The 26,483-nt window shown below is 36.9% G+C and overlaps 1 protein-coding gene across 11 annotated transcripts in view; it reads left to right on the top strand.

Moving 5' to 3' along the window:
• The window catches only part of ece2b (endothelin converting enzyme 2b), a 46,478-nt gene that overhangs the window by 16,868 nt on the left and 3,127 nt on the right, over positions 1–26,483 (top strand). For 9 of the 11 annotated variants that reach the window (XM_083548371.1, XM_083548375.1, XM_083548376.1 and 6 more), the window contains 17 exons: positions 6,679–6,765; positions 9,384–9,528; positions 10,337–10,552; positions 13,913–14,037; positions 15,598–15,744; positions 17,160–17,222; positions 18,634–18,822; positions 21,616–21,758; positions 22,818–22,932; positions 23,053–23,163; positions 23,445–23,543; positions 24,575–24,652; positions 24,760–24,863; positions 24,985–25,095; positions 25,180–25,247; positions 25,328–25,518; positions 25,652–25,747. In XM_083548371.1, the coding sequence (XP_083404497.1) occupies positions 6,679–6,765; positions 9,384–9,528; positions 10,337–10,552; positions 13,913–14,037; positions 15,598–15,744; positions 17,160–17,222; positions 18,634–18,822; positions 21,616–21,758; positions 22,818–22,932; positions 23,053–23,163; positions 23,445–23,543; positions 24,575–24,652; positions 24,760–24,863; positions 24,985–25,095; positions 25,180–25,247; positions 25,328–25,518; positions 25,652–25,747 (2,088 nt within the window). Of the gene's footprint in view, positions 1–4,168; positions 4,283–5,327; positions 5,431–6,678; positions 6,766–9,383; positions 9,529–10,336; positions 10,553–13,912; positions 14,038–15,597; positions 15,745–17,159; positions 17,223–18,633; positions 18,823–21,615; positions 21,759–22,817; positions 22,933–23,052; positions 23,164–23,444; positions 23,544–24,574; positions 24,653–24,759; positions 24,864–24,984; positions 25,096–25,179; positions 25,248–25,327; positions 25,519–25,651; positions 25,748–26,483 lie in introns of those variants that run through there. The other 2 variants (XM_083548372.1, XM_083548381.1) reach the window with 2 other exon arrangements.

Raw genomic sequence — 26,483 nt, 5'->3', positions numbered from 1 at the left:
ACCACCACCCCGTCTCTTTGTATTTATTTTGCTTTTCAGATGTCACACCAACTACTTTCCTAGCTTTTACCCTTATCACTTCTGCAGTAGTTGCCCAATCATCCCGCACCTCTTTACCACCACCACCACTCTTCCCTGAATATCACACTACAGTCTTCCTCCTTCAGTTTCTACCATCTTATTTGGTTTTTTTTAGTCCTCACTCCCCTTCACTTCTTCTTTACCTCCAAAGCCATCCTACAGACCACCATCCGATGCTGTCTAGCTACACTGTCCTTTGCCAACACCTTACAGTCTCCAATCTCCTTCAGGTTAAATCTCCTACATAGAACATCTTCCTCTGCTCTCCATCACTCTATGCTCCTCCTTCTTCTTAAAATAAGTATTTACCACTGCCATTTTTATCCTTTTAGCAAAATCTACCACGATCTGCCCTTCCACATTCCTCTCCTTAAGGCCACACCTACCCATCTGTTCCCTTCACCAACATGCCCATTTAAGTCTGCCTCAATCTCTGATCTTTAATTCCTAGGTACACTCTCCACCACTTCATCTAACTCACTCCAGAATTTTTCCTTCTCCGCCATCTTACAAACCACTTGTGGAGCATAGGGACTTATAACATTTATCATCACCCCTTCAACTTTCAGCTTCACGTTCATCACCCGATCAAAACTCTCTTCACCTCCAGTACACTCTTACTGTACTCTTCCTTCAGAATCACCCCTACACCATTTCTCTTTCCATCCACACCATGATGGAACAGTTTAAACCCCCCTTCAATGTTCCTGACCTTACTCCCTTTCCACTTGGTCTTCTGATCACACATGTCAACCTTTATTTGCTCTATTGTATCAGTTAGCTCTCTCACTTTAATAGTCATAGTACCAACATTTAAAGTACCAACCCAAACCTCCACTTTCATACAATTCTCCTTTTTCTGCTGTCTCTTTAGACGTCTTCCTGCTCTTTTTCTCCTCCTTTGGCCAACAGTAGCCCAATTTCCACCGCTATCCTGTTGTTTAACAAAACCTGATGGTAACTCGTGCCTCGACCGGTATGAAATTCTGGTTTGTGAACCGCATATTTGATCTGGCACATGTTTTATGCTGGATGGTCTTCCTAACACAGCCCTCCACATTTATCCGGGCTTGTGCAACCCTAATGGCTAGGTTGTGATTTACAGCAGCTACTGGAGCTATATGGTCCTCTCATGACTTTAACTGCGCATCAGCAGATCGTGAAGGGCCCTCACCCTTCCCCTGCAGCTCACTGACGTGCACTTGCTGACGTCAAAGCCTCAAATGGACCTTTATGAATTATAATTGCAGCTCGTTACTGACCCACATGTGATGGGAAGTGTTTTCTCTCTATCTCTCTCTCTCACACACACTCAGGACTGCTGCACTCCCACAGTCCTGGTCATCTGTTTAGTATTTACAGTCCTCTGACGTAGTTTAATGGTTTGTTCTTCCCATAACGTGGTGCTCACTCTCATCTGTTTCCGCACTAACAAACACAGAACCAACAGAACCATCTACAGCTGTTCGTCCAGCATCTGGCTCAATGAGAGAAGACTCTGAACACATTGCTTTAATTTGCTTGGCTCGTGTGACAGTGGGGTTGGAGGATTGGGGAGATAGGGGAGGGGCATTCCTTGTTGCTGTGGCAACCATGTGCATGTACTGGGCGAGAGCTAAAGGGGAGGAGAGAATGCTGTTTTTGCCAGCTCTTTTCTCTGCTGCAGTCTGATGTTAGTCAAAACAAACAGATAAAAAGAAAATATGTAGTTTGTTGTAGTTTATTGTTTTAAGTTGCAGCAGCTGACTGGTACAGAAATCTATTTCAGAGCAAACACTTTCATCGAGTTGCATCTGGTTGTGTGTTGGCTTATCAATAAATAAACCATTCATTTATTATATTAAAACATAAGCATTTAATATATAGTTGCATGCAAATGTTTGGGCATCCATAATTCATGGTTTGTTCATATTTAACTAAACCACTGCAGCAAACAAATAAATCAAAAAAATCTGCATATGTAAATTTATAGTTGATGAACTTATAGAATAGAAATTCTATAAGTTCTATAAAATTGCATTTGCCAAAGTTTATTACTTAATTTAATTATTTTAATAATCTAATTAGGCTCATAAGGCTTGTAAACAGTTATATTGCAAAAGGAAAAAAATTCAATTTATTTGTCTATTTATTAAATTCATTATTTAATTGATCATTAAATGAATTCAAATAATGTCTGCTAAAATAAAATGCAGAATGGAAAAAAAAAAAACCATTTATAAAGCGTTTACCGCAGCACTGATGTTTTCTCAAATCATATTATTTAAACAGATTTTATGTAATAGCAGCTCTGACAGCATTTCTTGCTCTAATTTTTAGCACATGTAAATAACATTATTGTCTCTATAGTAGCAGCTTATTCATTGAAAATGTGACAAGAAAAACACTAAACACATTAAATACCTTTTTGCTTAACAAAGAAATATTTAGAATACTGTAAGCAGAAATTTGTTTAATATTTATAGAACGAGTTTCAGCTGTCTGCACTTTGTAACGGTCAGTAACTTTTTTTTTCATTTTGGGAAATGTTTCCAGGCCAGTTCATTTAGCTATTTCCGATTGTCCTATTAACTTCAAGATAGAGAAAAAGTGGAGTTGGTAAAGAGGACATCTGTTTAAATATGTAATAACAGAAAATAACATTGTTTTACAGTCATTTCACAGCATAAAATATATGATAATATATATATTGGTTAAAATATCTAAGGTGAAATATATAAAAAAACCAATGTTTAATAAAACAAAACAATAAAAAAAAACAACAACAACATAATTGTACTTGTGGGGTAAGAGTAATAAAACAGTTTGGAACGTATTGTTTAAAGCTGAAAAATTGTGGGCTTGAAACAGAAGCTTTGTGTCAGGATTCATCACACCAACATGTCATTTATTATTTTCCTTCTACAGCACACCTCACTATTCTTTTCAATAACTGTGTCTCCTGCTGGATGTAATACAAAAATTTTTAAAGATGGTAAAGTATTTTAACATATTTATTACGCAATTTCTATTAAACAGGGCACGATGATGGTCAGCATTGAATTAATAGCACATCATACTAGTACAAACATCATATTGGTATAACCAGAATGTTTAGACAAAAAGTATACATCTGGAAGTGATGGGGGAGGTCTCAGCGTACGACTGAGTTTACACATATCTGTCTGGAGTATAAACTATTTATGCATGGCTGTAAGTGCCAGGGCTCTGGAGGGTGTCTGTTAGGTTTCAATGTGCATTGGGTTTAGTAAATCGTTGATGAAGCGGGAATTTAATGGAAGAAAGCCAGTAAGATTTAGGTTTGTTTGTGGGAACACTTAAATTGGGTCATGCTTGAGCCCATTACAGAGTTCGGGTACCTGTTTGTCTTTCTCAACTTAGTACTTTTTTCCCACTTTTTTTTAAAGGTTAAACTTCGCCGTTATTATAAACTTGTCTTCATTTGCTATAAACAATTTTCGTGGGTTGTTTAATTCCTTCTTTTATGACCAGAGTTAAAGCACGCATCGGAGCTCAGCATAAGAGCTCCATGAAAGGAAGTACAATTATAGAATACAACAATACATATGTGAATACAATAAATGGAAGCTATGAAACTTTACAAGAAATATTATTGTTATGTGAATAAAATTATACTTCCCCTTTTATATCATTCTCAGGAGAGGTAAATGTTTACTGTCGCTGTTGTATTCTTTAAAAATATTTGATATGCTAAATTAGTGCAGGCAGCTAGTCACAATATATTACCATCTTATCTTTTCTTCCTTTTTTTACCCAATGCAACAAAGCTGGTAAAAAACATGATTGTATTTGTGCAATTTTCAGCATTACAGTTTTACCTTCTATGCCTACTGTAGCCACAGACTTTTGGCTGACATCAGTTGAACCTGATTGTATTTCTGGCACTGTTGTTCTCAATCTCTTGTTCTTCTCATGTTTTTTACTTTTTCTTTTAAATTCACTTAATTTCAGATTTAGATATGTCTATACTTTCACCTGGACTTTAATTGGAGACTGAAAGAAAGTGTGTGTGTGTGTGTGTGTGTGTGTGTGTGTGTGTGTGTGTGTGTGTGTGTGTGTGTGTGTGTGTGTGTGTGTGTGTGTGTGTGTGTGTGTGTGTGTGTGTGTGGTAAACGGTTCCATTGAATACAAGAGGTTGGATGAGAAAGCGAGAACAGACGTAGGACTCCTGAGTGAGAAGGTCAGTGGTAGAAGTATCAGAAAATTACAGAGCTATGGCTTTCCTTTAGTCATTTGCTTTTATATATTGATTGCCTAATAAACCTACAAAACTGGATACCCGATAAGTATTATAGAGTATTTTTATATTCTTGACTTTCAAACAGGAAGTGAGGTCCATTTATGTCTATCTTGTACTGCGAAGACTGTTGCAACCAAATTAAGTTCTTTGTGATTAAAAGAATCTGCTAGGGTCCCCCATCATTAAAGTTAGAGTTTAGTCATGCAGTCATCTTAATGTTATCGTTTACAGATGCACTGAAACTTGAGCATTTGAATACATTTCGAGGCAGGCCATGATCACGCACCCTTCAGTAAGAGAATTATTGAGTTCATGTAGACGTTGTACTAGATCACAATTCCTAATTACACAAAGTGCACAAATGTGTGTATTTCTGCCAGCATACTTTTTTTTATTTTTTTTTTACCTAAAACTTTGTGGATGTTTTTAAGAGCCTATTTAAAAGGAAATATTTACTAAACAGGAAGTGATTATTGAGTCGCATAAGCTTTCACTCTCGGGAGACAGAGGAAAGGAAATAGGGGAGGCTGAAAACAGTAAACGGCAAAAGGAAAAAACAATAAACAATAAACAAAGATAAAGAAGTGCCAAGAGGCATTGGAAATGTGAGGGAAAAGTGTCAGTAAATTGGTGGGCAGAAGCTGTTTTGTTTTGTCCAGTCAGTATAATGTTTGTCCAGTCAGCAGTTGTTTGGTGAATTCTCCTCTCACAAACAATCGATTTACAATATGAGGTAAAATTGGGACTAACCATTGGTCGGATTGGATGTTTAACATAAATGCTGTGTTATGACTTTTGTTTAAGGAAACATCTCCATTATCTTCTTTGATATGTCTATGAATTCATGCGTTTCCACTAAAGCAGAAGGTAAATATCTTTTTAGGATGTGTGCTTTATCTCTTCTTCTCTTAGTCTGTGCTCTTTACCACAGTCTCACTGATACTAGCGTGTCTATTCCCCCCTCCTGTTTCTGTGCGACTTGGTTTGTTCTGGTCACATCATGCAGGGTAAAAAGGGGGAGGAAATAACCACTTCTGCTTCTTATTGTCAGTTGTCAGTTAAACATCTTGGACTGAACTGTGTCAATGGTGAGTAAGAAGAGCTTAATGAAAGTCTCAATATATTGTTTAGCATGTTTCAGCTAATGTATTTTATTTTACTTTAAAGATAGCTTGTCAGCATTTAAGCAAGAGAAACTAGTATTTCATGTGTAGTACATGACCTGCGGTCACTGGTCATCACCTTAAGTTCTGAGCATGAGAGCAAGAACACATCAATACACACACACACACACACACACACACACATGCACTCTCGGAGTTGGCAAATGCTTTCTGATGAAGAAAGCATGTGAAATGTGTGTAAAAGTGACTGAAAGACAGAGTGTGCACTTTTGAACTTTAAACAATCTGATACACTATTGGGTTTTGATGATTTCTCAGCCAGGTCAGTGGTTTACACTGTCACTGTTTGAAAAGCTTATCGCTGATTCACCAGGGATTTTCAATTCTCTAAGAGCTCAGAATAAATAACACAGTTTTCACATTTTCTGCCCTCAGGACCACTTCTTCTTCAGCTATGTGTGGGAACCGATTAAGGAGAAATGTTTTCTTGCGTTCCTCAGTCTTTTTTTTTTTTCGCTCTCCTGAAGTAGCCTGGGGACAAAACTGAATCATATTCCATGGTTTGTTTTAAAGGTCCATTGGTTACATGTTAGGCTGTAGTGTGTATGAGGTGAGCTGTAGACACAAGAATGATTTGTTGACTGTTTGAGGACGGCATGGCAGCACCGTGAGAAGCTCTGCCTCGTACAGTAGCTTCAGGGTCTCATCTCGGGTTACCGTCTGTGTGGGTTTTGTTCTATTTCTCCAGTTTCAACCCACCTAACAAAATGGTGTATGTTGATCATTTGGTTATGACAAATGAATGTGAATGAGTTTGTGATTGTGAGTATATGTGATGGTCTGCAATAGATATTTCCTAATGGGTGTGTCCTTGCCTTAAGCTCAGTTTTCCCAAATAAGCTACAGAAACCCTTCAACCTACGACAACTGCTTGACACCACTTCCTGTTAACACCCATGTACACAAAGCCTAGTAGCTAAATAACTGCTCATTGTCTTGTTGTATTTGGCTTCTGAGTAAGAGTTCTGTAAGTTTGGATCAATGAGAAATTTATGATGCTTCCCTGTTATTCGGAGTAAAAAGTACCATTGAAAATATTACCCGATTGTTTTTAAAGGCACCAATGTTTGAACAGTTGTCGCTATAATGTTTATGTTGTGTTTAAAGTATCATTGACATTGCTCATTGCTTGCTTTCTTTCTCTTTTTTTAGATGTCTAACTACAAGCGTGCAACCTTTGAGGAGGAAGAGGGGTCAGACATTCCGGCTGATGGAACCATTTCTCCTGATAGTGTGGAGGTTAGTTAATGATCAGGGGTAATAATTTCACATGACATTACTGATGTTGTCGATTTGTTATATCCCAGGGAGACAACCAGTGTAAAAGTGTTCTTTAACATTTTGGACTTTTTTTTTGTAGTTGAGTCTAAGGTTTATTTATTCAGTTATTCACATTATTTACAGGTCACTGGACTAAATTTTGTGCCCTCTCTTTGGAATATATTTATGCTTTGTGGAGAGCAACAATACCAAAATAGTGAACATGAAGTATGATGTTAAAGGATCACACCACTGAGTAACACGTCACAAGGTTGCTGGAAGTTTAGTGTTCATTTCCACTTCTCAAAAAAGTCATTCATAGTTATACAAAGAAATGCCATTAACTGCACACTGTATGGTTATTTCTATTATTAGGAACAGACATTTCATTGTAAACCTCGGATAGCTCAAATGATTTGCGGGAATGGATTCTAAGCAAAGGGCCAAGGAAACAATTGAGCACTCCCACATATTCCCAGCATTTGAACTAAAAAAAAAAAAAAAAAACAGCTTTGTTTTTTGTTTTTGAATTTCACAAAAATAGCTGTGATCTGCAATCCAGAGCATTTGGCTGCTTGGGTGCTGCTGTTTGTCTAAGCTTCATCTCCGCCTTTGTGGAGTTTTCACCTTCAATTCTTTTAATTTTTTTTTAGTTTTAAAATAAATTTTTAACTAGTAAATAATGAAATCTGAAAAATAATCTTTTCTGTTTTTAAAATCACAGGAATCAAACTTTTAGTCATCAGTTTGCAAAGGTATTTGCTTCCAATTAAACATATTTTTAGGATGGAAGCAATAATTGCTTTATATAACACTGGCAAAAAAAAAAAAAAAACGCAACAACAAAATTAAGAGCAATTTTTTAAAAGGTTTAAATGGGAGAGATTTTTCTGGGAAAAGCGGTCCATGAAATTCTAATAAAGCTGTCATGGATCTACATGTCTTTCATAATTACAGTCCAAATGGTGACTCAGTAGATAAAAATGGATTTATAGAAGAGCAGCTAGAGAGAAACTTGCCTTAGTGAAATTTTTAGGGGTTAACAGACACTCTAGTGGTTAAAACAATCAAATACTGCACTGTATAACATGCTTAGGCCTACATGTTTATTTAACAAAAGTAAAGATTATAAAGCATTTTCTAGTACATAATGTGGAGAAAATCTAGGATAGAGAAAAGAACCAATATCTTTAAACCTTTGGAAAAAATTATTGAAAATAAAAAGAAAACACTGGTTTTGTGAAGTATTTAATTTACTGAGGTATTTATTGAGTGTTTTCATTTGTCTTTTCCCACATTAGATCAGTTGTACAAAAGCAGCACAGATATTCTATGATTTATCTTAACCAAGTTCTGTTTAGTTTACGCTGTCTTTTACTTGTTTAGGAATTGTTTGAGTAATGACACCTGTTGGAACGACTGTTATTGCCATGTCTTCTAGTGCAGTATTTTTTAGTTCTTATATGCAGCTGAATTCTATATGCATGCTGTCACAAACCTGTAGAATTTCACATCCTTGTTCTGTCTCTGCACGTTCTCTAGGGTTGTTGCGTATATATTATGATGATAATCAAATATGCATAAGAAGCGTAACTTGAGGAATTTATGCTTGACTATTTTTCTAAGCGAAGAATGTTTCATGTTACTAATAAAGACAACAGATTTGGGACACTTGAAGTTTAAATACTACTATATGAAACTACAGTTAGATGCTGCTTGTCATTATTGTGGCTAACGGGTTTTCTTACAATTATATTTCCACACTAGGCTGCTTGGTTATGTGCAGTCCCATGACATCTGGAAAGCATCTGTTAATTGGCTTGTACAAAGCTCTTTTGCCTTTATCCACTGGCTCTAAATGTCAGTTGCTTGTTTGAGTTCAATTAGAGAATAAATTTAATGAGTAATAAAATGACAACATTCAGCTTTGATTAGTTTCAGATTTTGAGTGATCTAATTTTGGGGATAAAAGCGCTTTTACATCAGAACGGTTCTTAACGTTCCTGTGGCATTAAAAGAGGGGTTTTTGAATAGCAGTCTCAAGTTTTCAAAGTTGAATATCTTAACCTGATCCATGTTCTTGACATCTGTATCTCGACATTTGTGTTTTCCATGGGTAAGAATTTCATTGTTTCTCTGAAATGGAAAAAAAGAGAGCTGAAAACTTGTTCAGATGAAAATCACTTGGATCACAAAGGAAATCTAAGGGCATTAGTAATCAATAAAGGTTTGAACCACATCTAACAAAAAAAAATCTAAATCATTAAGTACCAGCTAAGAAGACTTACTGTAGGATTCTTACAACTAACTATGACTTCCCCTTCTCAAAAATGTCTTCTTCTTAAAGTACAAATTTTGATTTACATGTAAAAACTATTGCAACAGCATCTGACCTTTCATTACAAGTTATTTCAGTTCTGGTGAGGAAATAAAAATCTTGGCAACAGTAAATGTGCATATTCCATTGATGTGTTGGATAGAGGTTCGGTTAAAAAAAAAGCACTTAAGAAATCTTTCTTTGGCCAGTGTGTGTACTGTATGTCTAGTCTGGAACTTGTTCATCGAATGAGATTTACTAATTCATATTTGTGTCTTAGGTGGGTTTTCGGAAAGGAGGGGTCCAGTTGTGTGGTGGATTAGGACGGAGGACTCAGCTGGAGATTGTGTTGGCTGCTTTACTTGTGGCCTCTCTGTTGTCACTTTTTGCATGTGCTCTTACCCTGGGAATTCATTACAAAAATGGTGAGCCTGCCATACATACACACATTGTGGTCTCAGGGTGCATGTGTTCATATATGCAGCAGGGATATGTGTGAGTACGTGCTACATTTTGACAATTTTAAATAAGCATTTAGCAGGTATTTAGATCGAAAGAAAAGCCAAGAAAATAGCTCAGAAGAGATGTTTTTTTTTTTTTTTGAGATTATTCAGATTTTAAAACTTAAATAGATAGAATTCAATTAAAGCATTGTTTATAACTATATGGAGGTGAGCTGTAGTTGCATTATAAATTGGAAGTCATCCATATTTTCATGTTAAAGTTATTTGTTTTTCATCAAACACATTAAAATAAATTAATTGAACACATTAAAGAAGCATGATTGTTTAAATATTAAGCAATGATAGCAACTGTTACACTTGAGCTTAAATAACAGGATATTGTCTGTTCAGGACACTTAATTTACATCAGTACAATAGGGGTGTGTGTGTGTGTGTGTGTGTGTGTGTGTGTGTGTGTGTGTAAATGTGCATATTTACACAATAAGATGACTGACTAGTTGATAAATATCTAGGCTATATGATGAAACAAAGCTTATTATATTTTAGTATAAGGTTCACACACATGCAACTGTGGTCAGCAGTGTTATTTGCTATTTCTGTCTCTACAGTCATATTTGACCACACAGAGTGTTGATGGATGTCCAGTGTGTCTACAGAAAATAACTTTTTAGAAAACAAATGGATAGAATAATACACTGCTATCACAGGCGATGAGAGTCTTTATCGTGTGTATTACTTGATATCAGCCACACTTGTTCCTTTCTTACAGATCCATCATTTAGTCTGTGTCTCACAGAGGCGTGTGTGACGGTGGCTAGTAAGATAGTGGAGTCTCTGGACCGCACAGTTGACCCGTGTCAGGATTTCTATCGGTATGCATGCGGTGGATGGATTCGCAAAAACCCTCTTCCTGATGGACGATCACGTTGGAGCACTTTCAACAGCATCTGGGACCAGAACCAGGCCATGCTCAAACATCTACTGGGTGAGAGTGAGTTAGTTACTGTCTAAATCTGTGTTAGTGAACACTTCTCCTTTGCCAAGATAATCCATCCACCTTACAGGTTTGGCATATCAAGATGCTGATTAGACAGCGTGTGCATTGCACAGGCGTGCTTGAGGCTGGCCACAATAAAAGGCTGGTCTAAAATGTGCAGTTTCATCACACAGCACAAAGCCACAGAGGTCTCAAGTTTTGAGGGAGCGTGCAATTGGCATGCTGACTGCAGGAATGTTCACCAGAGCTGTTGCCCGTGAATTAAATGTTCATTTCTCCACCATAAGCCGTCTCCAAAGGCGTTTCAGAGAATTTAGCAGTACATCCAACTGCACTTACAAATGCAGACCACGTGTAACAACACCAGCCCAGGACCTTCCCAGCCAGCATCTTCACCTCCAAGATAGTTTTAGACCAGCCACCCAGACAGCTGATATCCAGCAACTTCGCACATCCATTGAAGAGGAGTGGACCAACATTCCACAGGTCACAATCAACAACTCATAATCATGCTGTCTAATCAGCATCTTGATCTGCCACACCTGTGAGGTGGATGTATTATCTAGGCAAAGGAGAAGTGTTCACTAACACAGATTTAGACATATTTGTGAACAATGTTTGAGAGAAATTGGCCTTTTGTGTACATAGAAAAAGTCTTGGATCTTTGAGTTCAGCTCATGAAAAATGGGGGCAAAAACAAAAGTTTTGTGTTTTTATAATTTTGTTCAGTATATAATGAGGTGATGAATACGAATTCTAGCTTTCATGATGTTACATTCAGATGTGTAAACTTAAAACGTGGCACCTTTTGTGGTAGACCACCAAAATTTTAGGTGGGAAAGTATTGGAACAGACAGACTTAATCTAACTAGCATTAAATATTTGGTTGCATATCCTATACATGCACTAATTGTTACATGAATCTAATAGTTAGATTCTTTGTGTATTCTTGGGATCATGGGCATATATATCTGCAAGGAGGAATGGCAGAGGATCCCCAAATCCAGGTGTGAAAGACTTGTTGCATCTTTCCCAAAAAAGACTCCTGGCTGTATTAGATCAAAAGGGGGCTTCTACTAAATACTGAGCAAAGGGTCTGAATACTTAGGACCATGTGATATTTCAGTTTTTCTTTTTTAATAAATCTGCAACAATGTCAACAATTCTGTGTTTTTCTGTCAGTATGGGTTGCTATGTGTACATTCATGAAGAAGATGAATGAACTTAAATGATTTTAGCAAATGGCTGCAATATAACAAAGAGTGAAAAATTTAAGGGGGTCTGAATACTTTCCGTACCCACTGTGCACAGTGAGCAAAAAAGACTAGATATGTGACTGTTTGGCAGTATATATCATTTATATAGCTTGGTGATGTTTGAGACTGATTTTTGTTTCCCTTTTTATATGAAAAATTACATGTGAGGAGTGGGGGTGTAAAAGTGCTGTACATATATATTCAAGGAAATCTGAGTGAACAAGATCAGGAACAATTACTCATCTTGGCAACACCTTTGTAAATGTGATAATAAGGACATCCTTATACAGCACTTACATTGTCTGTTAATTGTTTTGGGCCTGCTCACTGCCTCCTTTTTTCTATCTGGAACTTTTCTTTCATCTCTTTTAAGCCTAGACACAAGCCAGATATACTGTATAGTGTCGTTTAGAATGCAGAAATTTGAAATAGACAAACTTTTATAAAGAACATAACAAACGCAAGTTAAGTTCCAAACATGTGTCACTCGTCAATCGTGGGCATATAATCATCAAGTAAAACCTGTAAGGCCACAAGCTCTAAGAAAGGGTTATTGCTTTGAAGATAGACGTGAATGTAGTATTTCTGGTCATACTTCCTTGTAATGTGTGCATTGCAAGGAAGTTCCATTTCTATAATTTACATTCATTACATTCATCACTTTTGACTCATGCTGCTTTGATGATGTGTGTAGTAAACCTGTAAAGGATATAATCTAGGCTATAAAGCATGCTGAGAGGAAGTCAATGCTCCAGTAAACAGTGGCTGAGAAAAGTATTCCCATAGCACCTGCACAATCCTGAAGCGTGGCCTACAGCTAAATGAGGGAGAGTATGAGGTGGTGCTCCTGACACACACTGTGAAATATGGTTAGAAATGGGGAAAAAGAATGTAAAGCAGTAGGTGGTGTAAAAGTCAGATGTAATCGATTCAATTGTAGAAATACTGTATAATTTGTGCTTTGCTACGAGAGACATGGAGAGTCATTTGTCTCTTTTGTACTGATTCACCTGGTGGATCGTCTTCTTTTGCTTGGCTAACACAAAACATGCAACTATTTTGTATACTGCAACTGCAGTTTTGAATTGCCCTTAGTGTGTCTGGCAAAATGCCAACCTGAGGAATCATTCACCCTCTCTCTATTTCCTCCTCCCCCCTCCTGTCCTTCTGGCTCATTTTCATTGGCCTGTACCTGCTGACCGATAATTGGCCTGGCACTGAGCGCCTGTAAATTTATTAGTGAAATATTCCGCCTTGTGTGCCTTAATGTGATTATGCTAGCGAAGGAAGACAGATGAAAGATGAAAGGAACAGCTGCTCGTGGCTATGCGCATGATGTCCTCGCTTGCAGAACTGCCTCCCTCCTCCCAAGGGACATGAATTACGTGGGTTGTAAAGCAGACACACACATGTACAGTGTAATAGCATTTCTGCTCTCACAATTCAGCTAAAATCATAATCATGAAAAAAGCACCTGGAAGACAAGAAACAAGAATGGTACTGATAAGGGTTTTTATTTTCTATATTTTTGTATGATTTTAGCACTGACTTGGATGCTGTTTTTGCCATCCATATCACACTGATTACTCATAAGACTTGAGACCATGACTAAACAGGCACAGCAAGATATCTTGTTTGAACATACACAATCCCACGTGTCATTGGAGCAGCAGTGTTTCTCTAGCTCATGTTTAGAAACTTCAGTTTCTGGAGGATAACAACAATGCTTATTCCCATAGCCATTTGTGCTTGTAGCTTCTACCCTACTAATAAGGTCCTAAGGCTAAAAAAGCTTCAGTTACTGGAGAACACCAAAAGATCATAGGGGATTACGGGAACAAATTTCTATTGTGTGTGTGTGTGTTTATGTATGTATGTATGTATGTATGTATGTATAAATAAATATATATATATATAATACACACACACACACAGAGACAGATAGATCGATATATATCGATATATATTGGTAAAATTACATTATAAGCCTAAGGGCAGTTACTGTACTACTTCAGTACATATTTTCTGTGTGCAGCATGACCTACAACAAACCATCTGTACAAACAACCTCTGTCTCATGTTTCGCCTCTAGAGAACGGCACCTTTAACTCGAGTAGTGAAGCAGAGAAAAAGGCTCAGTTCTACTACTTGTCCTGTCTGAATGAGCAGCGCATTGAGGATCTGGGAGCCCAGCCACTCATCGACCTCATCACTAAGGTAGGACTTCCTTCCCCTCCTTTTTTTTCTCCTTGTAAACTGTGACCTTGCCATAGATAAATTTTGTGTTAGAAGCCAAGATTCATTTCACTAATAGAGTGAAACCTCTCCTAATGCTTTTTTTTTTCTTGTGCTTGGTAAACCCTGTTGAAAGTACAGATGTCTAAACTTAAAATTTGGATGAGTCAACAGAATCTTTCCATTTGAAATAAACAATCTATATTTGTACATATGTAAAAAGTATTTTACCTTTCTGTCATTCTTGTATCCCTTTTTTGAGAAAATGGATAGTGTATTTAATTTAATTTTTTTTACAGGTAATCACTTTAAATAGCAAAATGTGTTAGGCCTGAAATCCTGCATAGAAGTGGTTCAACTAATAATTATTTATTTTCCTGACTGGATAAAGACTTTTGGTTATAAACATAAACTTTGTTTTATTTCTTCATAGACACAATATACATTCAAGCATACATCCATGTACTGTATAGAACCTGTAATCTTCAAGAAATGTGTAATGACTTAGTTAGGCAGGTCCACATGGTACTTAAACTTTTTACTTGGTTCACATGGTTGCTGAAAACAACTTTAAATACGATTGTATTGATATTCACTTGTATTTACACTGTAGTAAATATTAGGGTTGCCAGATTTGTGCAATCAAATCCACAAATTACCTGGCTCAAGTCCCCATATAATATCATTTATTCGGTACGCAGATAATCGGTTAGCCATTCACTCCATATTTTCTGGAATACTATATTGTCTTTGATGTAAATAATATAATTTATAGTAGCTTTTCAAATTACTGCATATGAATTCAAGATCTTTTATCAGATTTGGCAACCCATAGGAGTAAGCTATGTATCAACTTGTCTGCTTAATGTTCCATACAGGAAAAATTCTCTTTCACGCTTTTGAGGTATATGAGATGCTCAATCGTAATCCGGATGGTGTGGTTTTAAAGATCTTAAAGTCATTTAATAATGCATTTGTCAGGTGAATCCATTAAATACAGTTAAAATTAATAAAGTCACACTGATCACATATTTAAAAATTAACAGGCATTCACAGAAACCTAGTCAGCTTTATGTAAGTTCCTGTCTAAAACTGTTCTGCAGAGATTTATACCATTCCTTGTGGAGTGTCAAACAGTATGTGTCTAATTTATAGCCCCCACACACGAGGGTGTCTACCGGAGAAATAATAAAATGATTAGAATGGCTCTCTCTTTCTCTCTCTTTTTCTCTGTTGGGGCTGTTACGGTGATTGAATGAATCAGCTCAGCTGGCTTTAGACTGAACTCATATTCTCTGAGGAGAGATGCGTTTAATTGAGTTTGCTGTCTACTCACAGCTTTTACTTCATTTCAACCCCTTATTCAGTGTTTAGTCAAGTAATTCATATATAAGTGATTTACTACATATGTATAGAAAGTTAAGCATAAATACTAAAGCCAGGGGTCATGTATTGAGTGGCCATCCTGTCCTGGAGAATCAAAGAACTGCACTGTTTTAATGGAGATGTTGCACTAACCTTTTCTGAACTGTATGTTTGTAGACAGGAGGTTGGAACATCACCGAACCATGGGAAAAGGATAACTTCATGGAGGTTCTGAAAACTGTCTCAGGTCCATACAGAGCCCAGCCTTTCTTCAGTGTGGGGGTCAGCGTGGACCCTAAAAACTCCAACAGCAACGTAATTCAGGTGCATGCATCTTATGCAAGTCTTGTCGATTATGGAAAGAGTGAGAAGACATAGTGTTTAAAGAAAATAAGTGTTTATTAGTAGGGTCACATACTTTAACTACTACTTAATTAATAAAAAATTTTTTTTTCTATTTTGACTCCACCTGGCCTAAGAGGCAAGGGTTTAGTGTCAGCTTGTCTCGACTCAGCTTGTGATTAATTGCAGTATTTTAGGGAAATGTCATGTATTAGACTTGACCCAATTTAGCCTGACAATGATTTAAAAGCATCATCAATCATATGAAAGGCTGCGTAATTTATGTTGTTTATTTTAAAAGCTTTTGAGTTTCTTAATTTAATTTTGAGTTAAGATGAAATGTTATTATACCCTTCAGCTTAAACTTTATACACCAAAACCAGTTGTAACAAATCAAGACAAATAAACAAATTCAGTCTGTTCTGATGACTGCATGTATTGCAAGGTTAGATCATTTAAAAGGATTACTGTTTCTCTCTTATACACTGCATGAACAAAACTTTGTAGTCACCTGACCATACAATTAATATGTGCTATTGAACATATTATTTCACATTTAGTCCCTATTTGCTATCACAATAACCCACACTTTCAGGGATAGATGTTCCACTAAATTTGTGTGTGCTTGTGGAAATTTGTGCCCATTCAGTTACAAGGGTAAAGTCAGGTACTGATGTGGCGTGAGGAGGCCTGTAATGCAGTCAGTGTTCCAATTCATTCCAAAGGTGTTCAATATGGTTGAGGTTATAGCTCTATAAGAGGCCACTCTAGATCTTCCACTCTAGCCCATGTAAACAATATCTTCATGAAGATTGCTTTATGCACAGGGGCATTGTCATGCAGTAACAGATTTGGGAACAAGTGAAGAAACAATTTAATGCTACCGCATCCAGTTGCATGCCCCAAACTTTGTGATAACAGAACATATGGTTGAAAAAGCGGTCTCAATACTTTTGTATTGCTCATATATTGTATTTTCCACATCAGCTAATCATCAAGCATCAAGTTTTTGTCTATTAATCTGGGCATAGCAATGTTAGTTGTCACTTTTTATGACAGTAGATATGTATTTTGTAAACTGGTGTGAATAAACATTCACAAATCAAGTGTTATGTCTGTCTATCTCTCTTTCTCCCTGCGCTACTCAATTAAATTAAATATCTCAATTTATCAGTAATACATGATTTCGACCAGCTTTAGGCAGACTGACTTTTCTTACCAATCTGGTTCCCTATACACTGTTGTCTTGTGAAGGGCAGGTTTAAAAATGAACAAAACATTTTCACAGTTTTGGGGAAATGGAGATGACACTTATGTTGTTAGTATTTGCTTTGCAGCCAATGCTTTAATTTGTTTGCTCACCTGTGTGTGTGTGTTTGCGTACTTGTGTTTTTTAGGTTGATCAATCCGGACTCTTCCTTCCCTCTCGGGATTATTACCTCAATAAGACTAATGAGAAGGTAGGACACTCTGTTACCTAATGATTCGACTCATGTGTTAGATTAGTCGTAAATAACGTTTGGCATTATTAGAATTCAACATCATGTCTTTTTATGGTTTGTAGTTTGTCGTCACATGGGGCCTCTTGCTCATACTGATCGTCCGTGATAGATGTGTTAATTTTCAGTCTTTAATGCATATGCTGGATATTTTCCCGTGTTAAACACGTAGTGCTATTGTGGCAGTTGACTCATGAAAGCTGCATATGTACTACTGATATTAGCATTAGCAGTCGTATTGCTTCTGTGTGGCTCTTTTATTTCGTGTTGCAGGTCGAATGGGTTTGGGTACAGAATATTTACGTTTGAATATAGAATTTTGCAACAAATACAAATGCTTAAAATGATCAATGATTGAGGAAGAACTTCAGTTTACAACATATTCCTGGTTCTTTGTAAGGATGAATAAAAGAGGTTTATCTACACTGTCTTGGTGATGTTGCTTAGACGGAGTCTCACCTCTGTGACACATGTCGCACCTGCCAGCCAATTGGCTGGCGTAATGGAATATTTTTTCTGAGGTGCTATAAGAGCTGCTTGCTATGCTGTTGTGCTTTTTGATATGATTGACTTATCAGCCAATCATCAATGTAGGATGCCAGGTGAACCCCTTTGTCTCTGAGCCATACAACCAGGGGCACTAAATGTACTTTTGCATTTAAAGTCTCAGGTATGTTTTCAGAACATGTAAGGCTAATATTGGCCATAGGGCCATAAAATACTTTGACTCAAAGCAACACTGACTTACCTCATGAGGTACTGCTTTTGCTCTGTAAAGAGATTATTTTCTCCCACAAAACAGGAGTGGCTTCCCCTTTGTCCTCTGACTGTATAGTACCATTGAACTGTGGTGGTGTGACAGCGAATTGGAGACCTGTAGCCAAAGGCACTCAAACCAAATCTGACATCATGCACATTTGCCAACACCACATTTGCTCTGATAGGCTTCCAGTAGAGTTTTTTATTGTCAGTGGTGAGCCCTCTAGATTCTGGATTGGGCTTGCATGGCAACCAGTGTTGTGTGTGACGTGGTGTAATTGTGTGGTGTGGTGTATGTGCATATGTGGACATTGCCCCTGATTTATTAGGACGCATTTAGGACGTTTTCTGTTGGTTCATTGGTCTGGGACCAGGATGCACATTAGTACATAAGACTGTTTATGACTGCAACTCGAAGCATTAGTTGCTCCTCTCTATTGTTCAGGAATGTTCTACCCACTTTGATTTTATTGGGGGGTCTGAACTTAAGCACTTGGCAACATGGAATCACAGATTAGTCAGATTAAACTGCAGAATTTCAAACTCTCAAGCTATTAGATTGTACCCACGCTGTACTTAGTTACTTATGCTGATTGTGTATTTTTGTTTTAAGGTTTTAAAGGCATATCTGGACTACATGGTGGAGCTTGGCTTGTTGCTGGGAGGAGATAAAAAGTCCACTCAGAGCCAGATGCAGCATATTCTGGACTTTGAGACAGCACTCGCCAACATCACTGTGCCTCAGGATGAGCGCAGAGACGAGGAGAAAATCTATCACAAAATCACCATCGCCGAGCTGCAGGTGTGTGCACGAGGATAATAAGAGGAAGGGTGGAAGATGTGTGTGCTGGCTTTAGTCAGCTTTATTTATACAAAAGCTGCCTGTTTATTTGAGTTTTCAAATATTAGGGTTATTGTTCAGATGTTTAAAATTTTCTGACTATTTTTGTAATCATAGAGCTTTTTGTTCTTGGATTATCTACTGACAGAATGCATTAGGTCTCTTTGGACATTATTTATATGCACTAGGCCTTTTCATCCGACATCAGTGCCTGACTTCACTGACTCTTTTAGTGAAGTCTCTTTTAGAATGCTCTAAGAGAAAAGGGATTTTCAACATGGTGGTGGCATTGGCCAAGTGTCCACATATTTATGGTTATATAGTCTAGAGTAACTGATTCTTTTGATAATAGTAGGTTGTGATTTCGCCCAGCATAGACATAATAATACTTACTACTACTACTACTACTACTACTACTACTACTACAAATAATAATAATAATAATATTGGTGCATCCCTTGGATATGTTTAAAGGACTTCTGGAGGTCCTCACTTAGTGAACTGCTGCCATAGAAGATCTCACTGTTTACCACTGATGACAGTGAATCATTCTTTTCTGTCTGTCTGTGATGAGATCCTTAAAGACACGCTGTTCTGTTCTGTTTTCTTATGAGACCATGCCCTCTTATGAACATTTCCTTTAGCAGATCCACTTTTCGTTGTCTTCTTCCTTTTTTTTTCTCCAGGAATCTTTTTTTCAAGGCCTTTAATTGTTATTGCAGCAGTTGCCAAGCAACAGGGTAATTTTTTTTTTTTTTTTTTTTTTGTTCAGTAGAATAAAAGAAAAGCAAGTGTGAGGCAAAGAAATAGCCGCATGTGAAATGATTTCACTTATTACATTCCCTGGCTGTCTGATTTTTATTTTTTTTATTTTGAGTTTTGTGAGACGTAAACAATGCTAAGTGAAACAAGGCTTTTTGGGATGACCTCCATCCTGTTTGGCATTGTGTTTCTTTGAAGGCCAGAACTGAGAGGCCTCTCTGTTGAGAACTGAAGCACCAATATATAGAACTATATTTGTTCTTTGATAGATGGATTTAGCATTATAGATTATAGATTTTTTAATAGTTTTTCCTATTTCTTTAGCACTGCTACTTTTGAGACAGAAAATTCCACATTTTACAAGGAGCTAAGATTTGTACACTCATTTAGGCAGCATTAATGTGGCTGTTATAATTTAATAGCACTGCTTGTCAAATAGTTATTTTGGCTGTAACCGGACCCTCATCCATTTTAGGCCAATATTTTATTGTGTGTGTTTATAAACGAGAGCTTTTTTAATAAACCAACTCAAATGACATTGTGTTAGTCATTGTCAGGTTAACAATTCATAAAACATAGATTATTATAAAGATTAATGTTAAAAAATATTACTACTAATTTAATTCATTAATTAAATGTATTCATTGATTTGATCTTATAACCTGACATCCTATCTTTGGGCTGAAATCGTCCTTGTCTGTAGTGTATTGCTGCTTTTCAATTTTCTGAAACAAAAGACTGTGGGACTACTAAATGGTTGTTTTAAGTAGACCTGTATTTACTGCTGTCAATTACCTGTATACATTATATTGTTATTGTATATAGTATATTGTTATAGTATACAGCATTTTAACTGGATGAAGTCAAATATTGTTTTTATCTGAGTAGAATTATTAAATCATTTTTTACTATAATCTTTCATTTCCCCCTAGCTCCTCCAGTTAAAATTAAATCTAATAAAACCTGCTATGCAATCTAGGATGTCTCTTGTTTCCAAGAATTCATGCAGCATTGCCTTTCTCTTTGCTGCTTTGTGGGCTCAGCAAGTCATGTGCTTCTTTTATTATCTACATATTATTGGAATAATCAGTTGCCCTCTGGCTCCTTAAGTTTAATAAGAAAGCATCATTCACGTTCTTCTGTTTCTTACCACCTTCATCTTCATCCTCTATTACTGCTGAAGATAAAAAGGCTTATTTTTATCGATTCATCATCCCCCTCTTCCTTGACTCCCACAGCCTGGACAAGGTTGACTGCTGTGTGAGATATAAGCACCCTGTGTGTTTCAGAAAATAATTTCAGTAAAATATATAAGGGTTGGGCAGCTGGAATTGCATCTTGCGCTCTGGAATGCAAACGTGTGTGTGTGTGTGTGTGTGTGTGTGTGTGAGTGTGAGAGAGAGAGTTTGATTGTCTTTGAGGGTGTGTGGCTGGTGAAATAGCTTTTCCACCTATATATTTAGCACTTTGTTTGTTGAATCACAGCAGAGAAGCAGATTTGGATGGTTCTGAAAAAATGTGGTATTGGAATATTGTCAGGTTAAAACATAAAAGCTTTGAGGCTTCATGCCTCTTTTTTAAGAGCCATAGTGAATATTAATGAAGGAATATTCGTGTGTTTTAATACCTAGATGTCCAGAAGCAGTAGGTATTGTGCATCTTGAGTCCTCTGAGAATTTCACTCGGCCCAGTGTGTTCATCTGTTTTGCTGGCAGTGTTAATAGGCATTTGTTCCTCTTTGCTAAGCTGTTTTGCATGTCCAATATTTAATCCAACTGCAAAATAAACTTGCTTATATCCTCTTGGTGATTTGCACACTCCTGTGACAGTCCTCCTTCATATAATATTTGAGACATGACTAGGAATAAATTGAAGTGATTGAATCAGGTAGCAAGCGAATATTTTCCTAAAGCTAAGCAACCGTGTGTAAATGAGGCATGATTTATTTTTATTGCTTTGTGAAAAAGTTCATACCAATCTCCATTCCCATAGACACTAGCACCGGCTGTGGAATGGCTAGACTACCTGACCTCTGCACTTTCCCCCCTGGAGCTGAATGATACAGAGCCAGTAGTTGTGTATGCCAAGGAATACCTGCAGCAGGTCTCAGACCTCATCAACAAGACTGACCGCAAGTATGTGTGTCTGTGTGTGTCTGTGTGTGTGTGTGTCTGTGAAATACAAACTGTCTGGTACAGGTTCAATTTTCGATGCATTAAAGAAATGCTTCAGTGTTTGTCAACCATATCTCTATCCTCCAAAGGGCTACAAATAATGATTATTTTTATATTTAAATAATTAAATATTTGTTTCTGTTTAATTTGTAATTATACTAATATGTGCTTCATATTTAGTTTAAAAACCAACTAACTGATAATGATAAAAAAATGTCTATCATCAGATTGCATTGTTGTTGCAGCTCTGATCTACAATATCTGTAACTAATAATTTTAGAGGATTTCTTTTTTTACGGCACAAAGAAGTAAATAAAAAAATACAAAAAACCCAGCTGAAAAAACACATGATGGTGTCTAAAGTCTATTATGGGGTCTACAGTCTAAGGTTTTAAAATTCTAGAAACATTTAACATTAATTTAAAACTGCTGAGGAATTTGTAAAAATTAAACTTCACTATAACGTTTAGGTACTTTAGGACTTTTGATGATTTGTGGTTATGAGTATCAGTGCAGTCTTTTGACACACAACATTTGAGCACATTTTACCATATTGCCTAACAATATCCCACATAACAGACTAGGTGAGAAATTATCTCATCATATCTTTATTGTTGCTGCTGTGGCTTTTCTGTTTGTGTGGGTTTTTTCTTTTTCTCTCAGTACAAAAAAACATGTAAGCGCTTGTTCCTGGTAAACTCAATGAAAATACGGGGGATATAAATGGGGTAAAAATGACTGTAGTACACTTCACACCTTTCTGTTTTATAAGATCACTATTCTTGTCAGATTATATTTCTACTTGCAGGTTTAGAAATGTATATAATTAATTAGTTTTTTCCTCTGTCACTCTGTGGAATAAATGCACAGTATGCAGTTTGCCTGTTTCAGTTCCTGTGTGTTTCTGTGCTTCTTTTTGATCTCTTTCCTGTCTGATCTCTGTCTGCAGTTTTGCTAACACAAACTACACACTCACACACTCACTCACTCACTTCGTGTTTTTTTTCCTCCTTGCGATAGTTTGCTGAATAACTACATGATTTGGAATCTGGTGCAGAAAGGAGCATCCAGCCTCGACCAGCGCTTTGAGAATGCCCAGGACAAATTACTGGAGAGTCTTTATGGCACCAAAAAGGTGAATAAAAATAGCTTTGTCAGGTGTTGCACCAAACAAGACTGACTGTCTTTCAAGCTGTGTGTTTTCCTTAGATATTAAAGTTTTCTTTCCTCAATTTTGATATCATTGTGTATGCAGTCGTGTACTCCTCGCTGGCAGACCTGCATTGGAAACACAGACGACACTCTGGGTTTTGCTCTGGGCGCACTGTTTGTTAAAGCCACCTTTGACAAACACAGCAAAGAGATTGTGAGTTTCAATGAGGCCATAGTGACTCGAGTCTGCATTTATGGCTATACAATTAACTGCACCAAGTGGATAAGATAATTAGCAATGATGTCATTTCCATTATCTTTTACATCATCAGCAGTGACTCTTTGCCACCACTATGTGGCTGTAATGTGAACTACACTATATGCTTTATGCCCATATCTTTGTCTACACCCTGGTTTATAAAGGTCTATTTATACTATTAATGCTTTGTTACATAAAGGTTTTTGAGAAACGTAATGATTCTACTCTTTCTGCAGGCTGAGGGGATGATCAACGAGATCCGGACTGCTTTTAAACATGCTTTAGACAACCTCAGTTGGATGGATGAACAGACACGACAAGCTGCTAAAGACAAGGTGAGGGAACACAAGCTGGCAGCCCCAAATAACACATACACCCAGACCTTGGATTTAATAGGGCTGCATGTGGATATTAGATAGAACAGAAAATCTCTTTCCTGTTAATCTGCCCTCTATTTCTCTTCAGAAATTATACAATTTAAAATAAACACGGTCAGGTCCATAAATAAATAGAAAGTAATTGTCTACTTCAGATTTTTAACTAATGAATATGATCTCAAACTGCAAACTTTTTAATTTAGTGTAATTGTTTAAAGAGAGAAAGTTTTCAATAGAATTACAAATTGTAAGTCCATTTTTAATACTTGATAAAAAAGTCTGTTGCAGTCATTTACTGAACACTGGGGTACAAACACCACCAGACATTGGATTTCCTACCTGCTGATGCTCTTCCACACTTTTACTAGAGCTGTTTTCAGTTGTTCTTGTGGTGTTTTGCCTTCAGTGCAATGGTACGTAATTGGATTCCGATCAGGTGAATAAGTAAATCTATTTACCTACATTCCATCCAGTGAGTATTGCAGCATGTGGGCTGAACATACTGCTTTTTGTTCTAAGATGAGGTGGTATGCTTTGGGTCCTTCTTTCTGTTTTTCTCTTCCAGTCAAGTTGATCTTTGTCTTGTTTGTCCATCGGATGGCATTTCAGAACTGGCTGTTTGGGCCACTAATAACATTGTCTTTCAGTTTTTAAGGCTTTGCAAGAATGTACCAAATAATTTATTTGGCCACATATACGAAGAACACCTGTTTTTATGATCTCTCTGACTTGTTTCCTAGGAAATCATCGTTGAAACTTGTTTTACGTTGACATCATCTTCTGTTATTTGATTTGCAAATTTGAAAAGTGAAATAATGAGGGGTATATAAAAAGCAGTATAATTTCTATGTTGTAATAATAACTATTATAAAATTTCAGGGCTTACTTTAATTGTGGTCTTGACTGTATGTCCACCAATATACCAAACAACATGTTTTTCAAGATTTAAATAAAATATATATCTTTTTGTTTTTCTCAACTTTATTTAGGCTGATGCCATTTATGATATGATCGGTTTCCCAGACTTCATTCTGGACCCCAAGGAGCTGGACGAAGTATATGATGGGGTAGGCAAACAAATGTCTAGACCCAGATTATAATGCTGAGGTAAATCTCCTGAGAAAGGATCATGTGCGAATGAGATGAAGTAATTTCAGATCTACTGTTTTGTCAGTACGAAGTCTCTGAGGACAACTTTTTTCAGAATATGCTCAACTTCTACAACTTCTCAGCCAGGGTGATGGCAGACCAGTTGCGCAAACCTCCAAACAAAGACCAGTAAGTTTTTCTGTGTGTACATATGACTTTAAGCTAATTCAGAAAACCGGCAAATCTGGTATAATTATAATTTTTGCTTTATTTAACTATCTCACACACACACACACTCTCTCCCTTTTAGATGGAGTATGACTCCTCCTACAGTAAATGCATACTACATGCCCACCAAGAACGGCATTGTGTTTCCTGCTGGAATCCTACAAGCTCCATTCTATGCCCGGGATCACCCCAAGTAAGTTTATTGATTGGTATATTAGGATAAAGGTTGAAAAATCAGTTTTAATATCATAATTAAGTGTTTCATTCTGTCTCTTAGAGCACTAAACTTTGGGGGCATTGGTGTGGTCATGGGACATGAGCTTACTCACGCTTTTGATGACCAGGGTATGTATACAAGGCGTACACACAAAGACACACAAACATGCAAGCATTATTGATGAAATGTATATTTTTGCTTTGTACAGGCAGAGAGTATGATAAGGATGGGAACCTCAGGCCCTGGTGGCAGAACTCCTCAGTGGATGCTTTTAAGAATCGGACAGAGTGCATGGTGGATCAGTACACTCAGTACACCATCAACGGAGAACACATTAACGGCAAACAAACTCTGGGAGAGAACATTGCAGACAATGGAGGTTTAAAGGCCGCCTATCATGCAAGTTATTTCTCCTTCTCCTTTTATTTATTGTTGATGTCTGATTGCATATTTATACAGATTGCTCAATATAATGTCTCTAATTGATTATTATTAAACATGCATCAATATTGATATTTTGGTGTGTTTGCAGGCATACAGGTCATGGGTACAGAGAAATGGAAAAGAGAAAAGACTCCCAGCAGTTAATCTTACCAATGACCAGCTCTTCTTTGTGGGGTTTGCACAGGTATGACATGTTTTACAGAGAGAGTCAATAATAAACTCCACATTTAAAGTTTACAGTAAAGGTTATGTAATCATTAAAAGTGAAATGATACAGTAGTGCGCCAAAGTCCTATCATTTTAGCATCAGTCTGACATTTGCAAATTAGTCGATTGAAGCTTCCTGCTTGGCTAGACTGAAAATCTGTAGCCATACCAGCGTTTTTTGAAAATAGAATTGACGGTTCGAACAGGTAGCGTGGGGAAACATTGTGTAATGAATATTTGACAAAATAAAGACACCAATAAGTCAGTTGAATGTACTGATGAATAGTAACTACAACTTGCAAACAAGTACAAACATTTTGTGTCCTTCATGGTTTTGACTGGGAACAAACATTTTCCCCTACAGTTTATCTACTAAGAAACAAAAAAAAAAAAAGAATCCCAACCAATAAACTTTTTGATATCCAGACATCCAGTCATGTGCCCGCAGTGTGTAAAATCATGCAAATACATGTCAAAGACAAGCCAACTAATACTTCAACTATCCAGTATTAATGATCCTGTATCCAGTGTAGCCTCAGATTCCTCACATCCACATTAGTGTTCCGATTGTTGAAGCTTTATTGCTCACCACAGCTTTAATGAGTGGTTATTAAGTTAGTATTGTCTTTGTTAGTTTGAAAACGGATTTTTTCCACCCACAGACCTGCCACTGACGGTTTGTTTTAATAAAAACAAGGGAAAAAAAGCTGTTA

The sequence above is a fragment of the Silurus aristotelis genome (assembly GCF_946808225.1).
Source record: "Silurus aristotelis genome assembly, chromosome: 8".
In the NCBI taxonomy this organism is placed as follows: domain Eukaryota; kingdom Metazoa; phylum Chordata; class Actinopteri; order Siluriformes; family Siluridae; genus Silurus; species Silurus aristotelis.
Note: the sequence above shows the minus strand (reverse complement) of the source record. Positions and strands in the feature narration are given on the sequence as shown.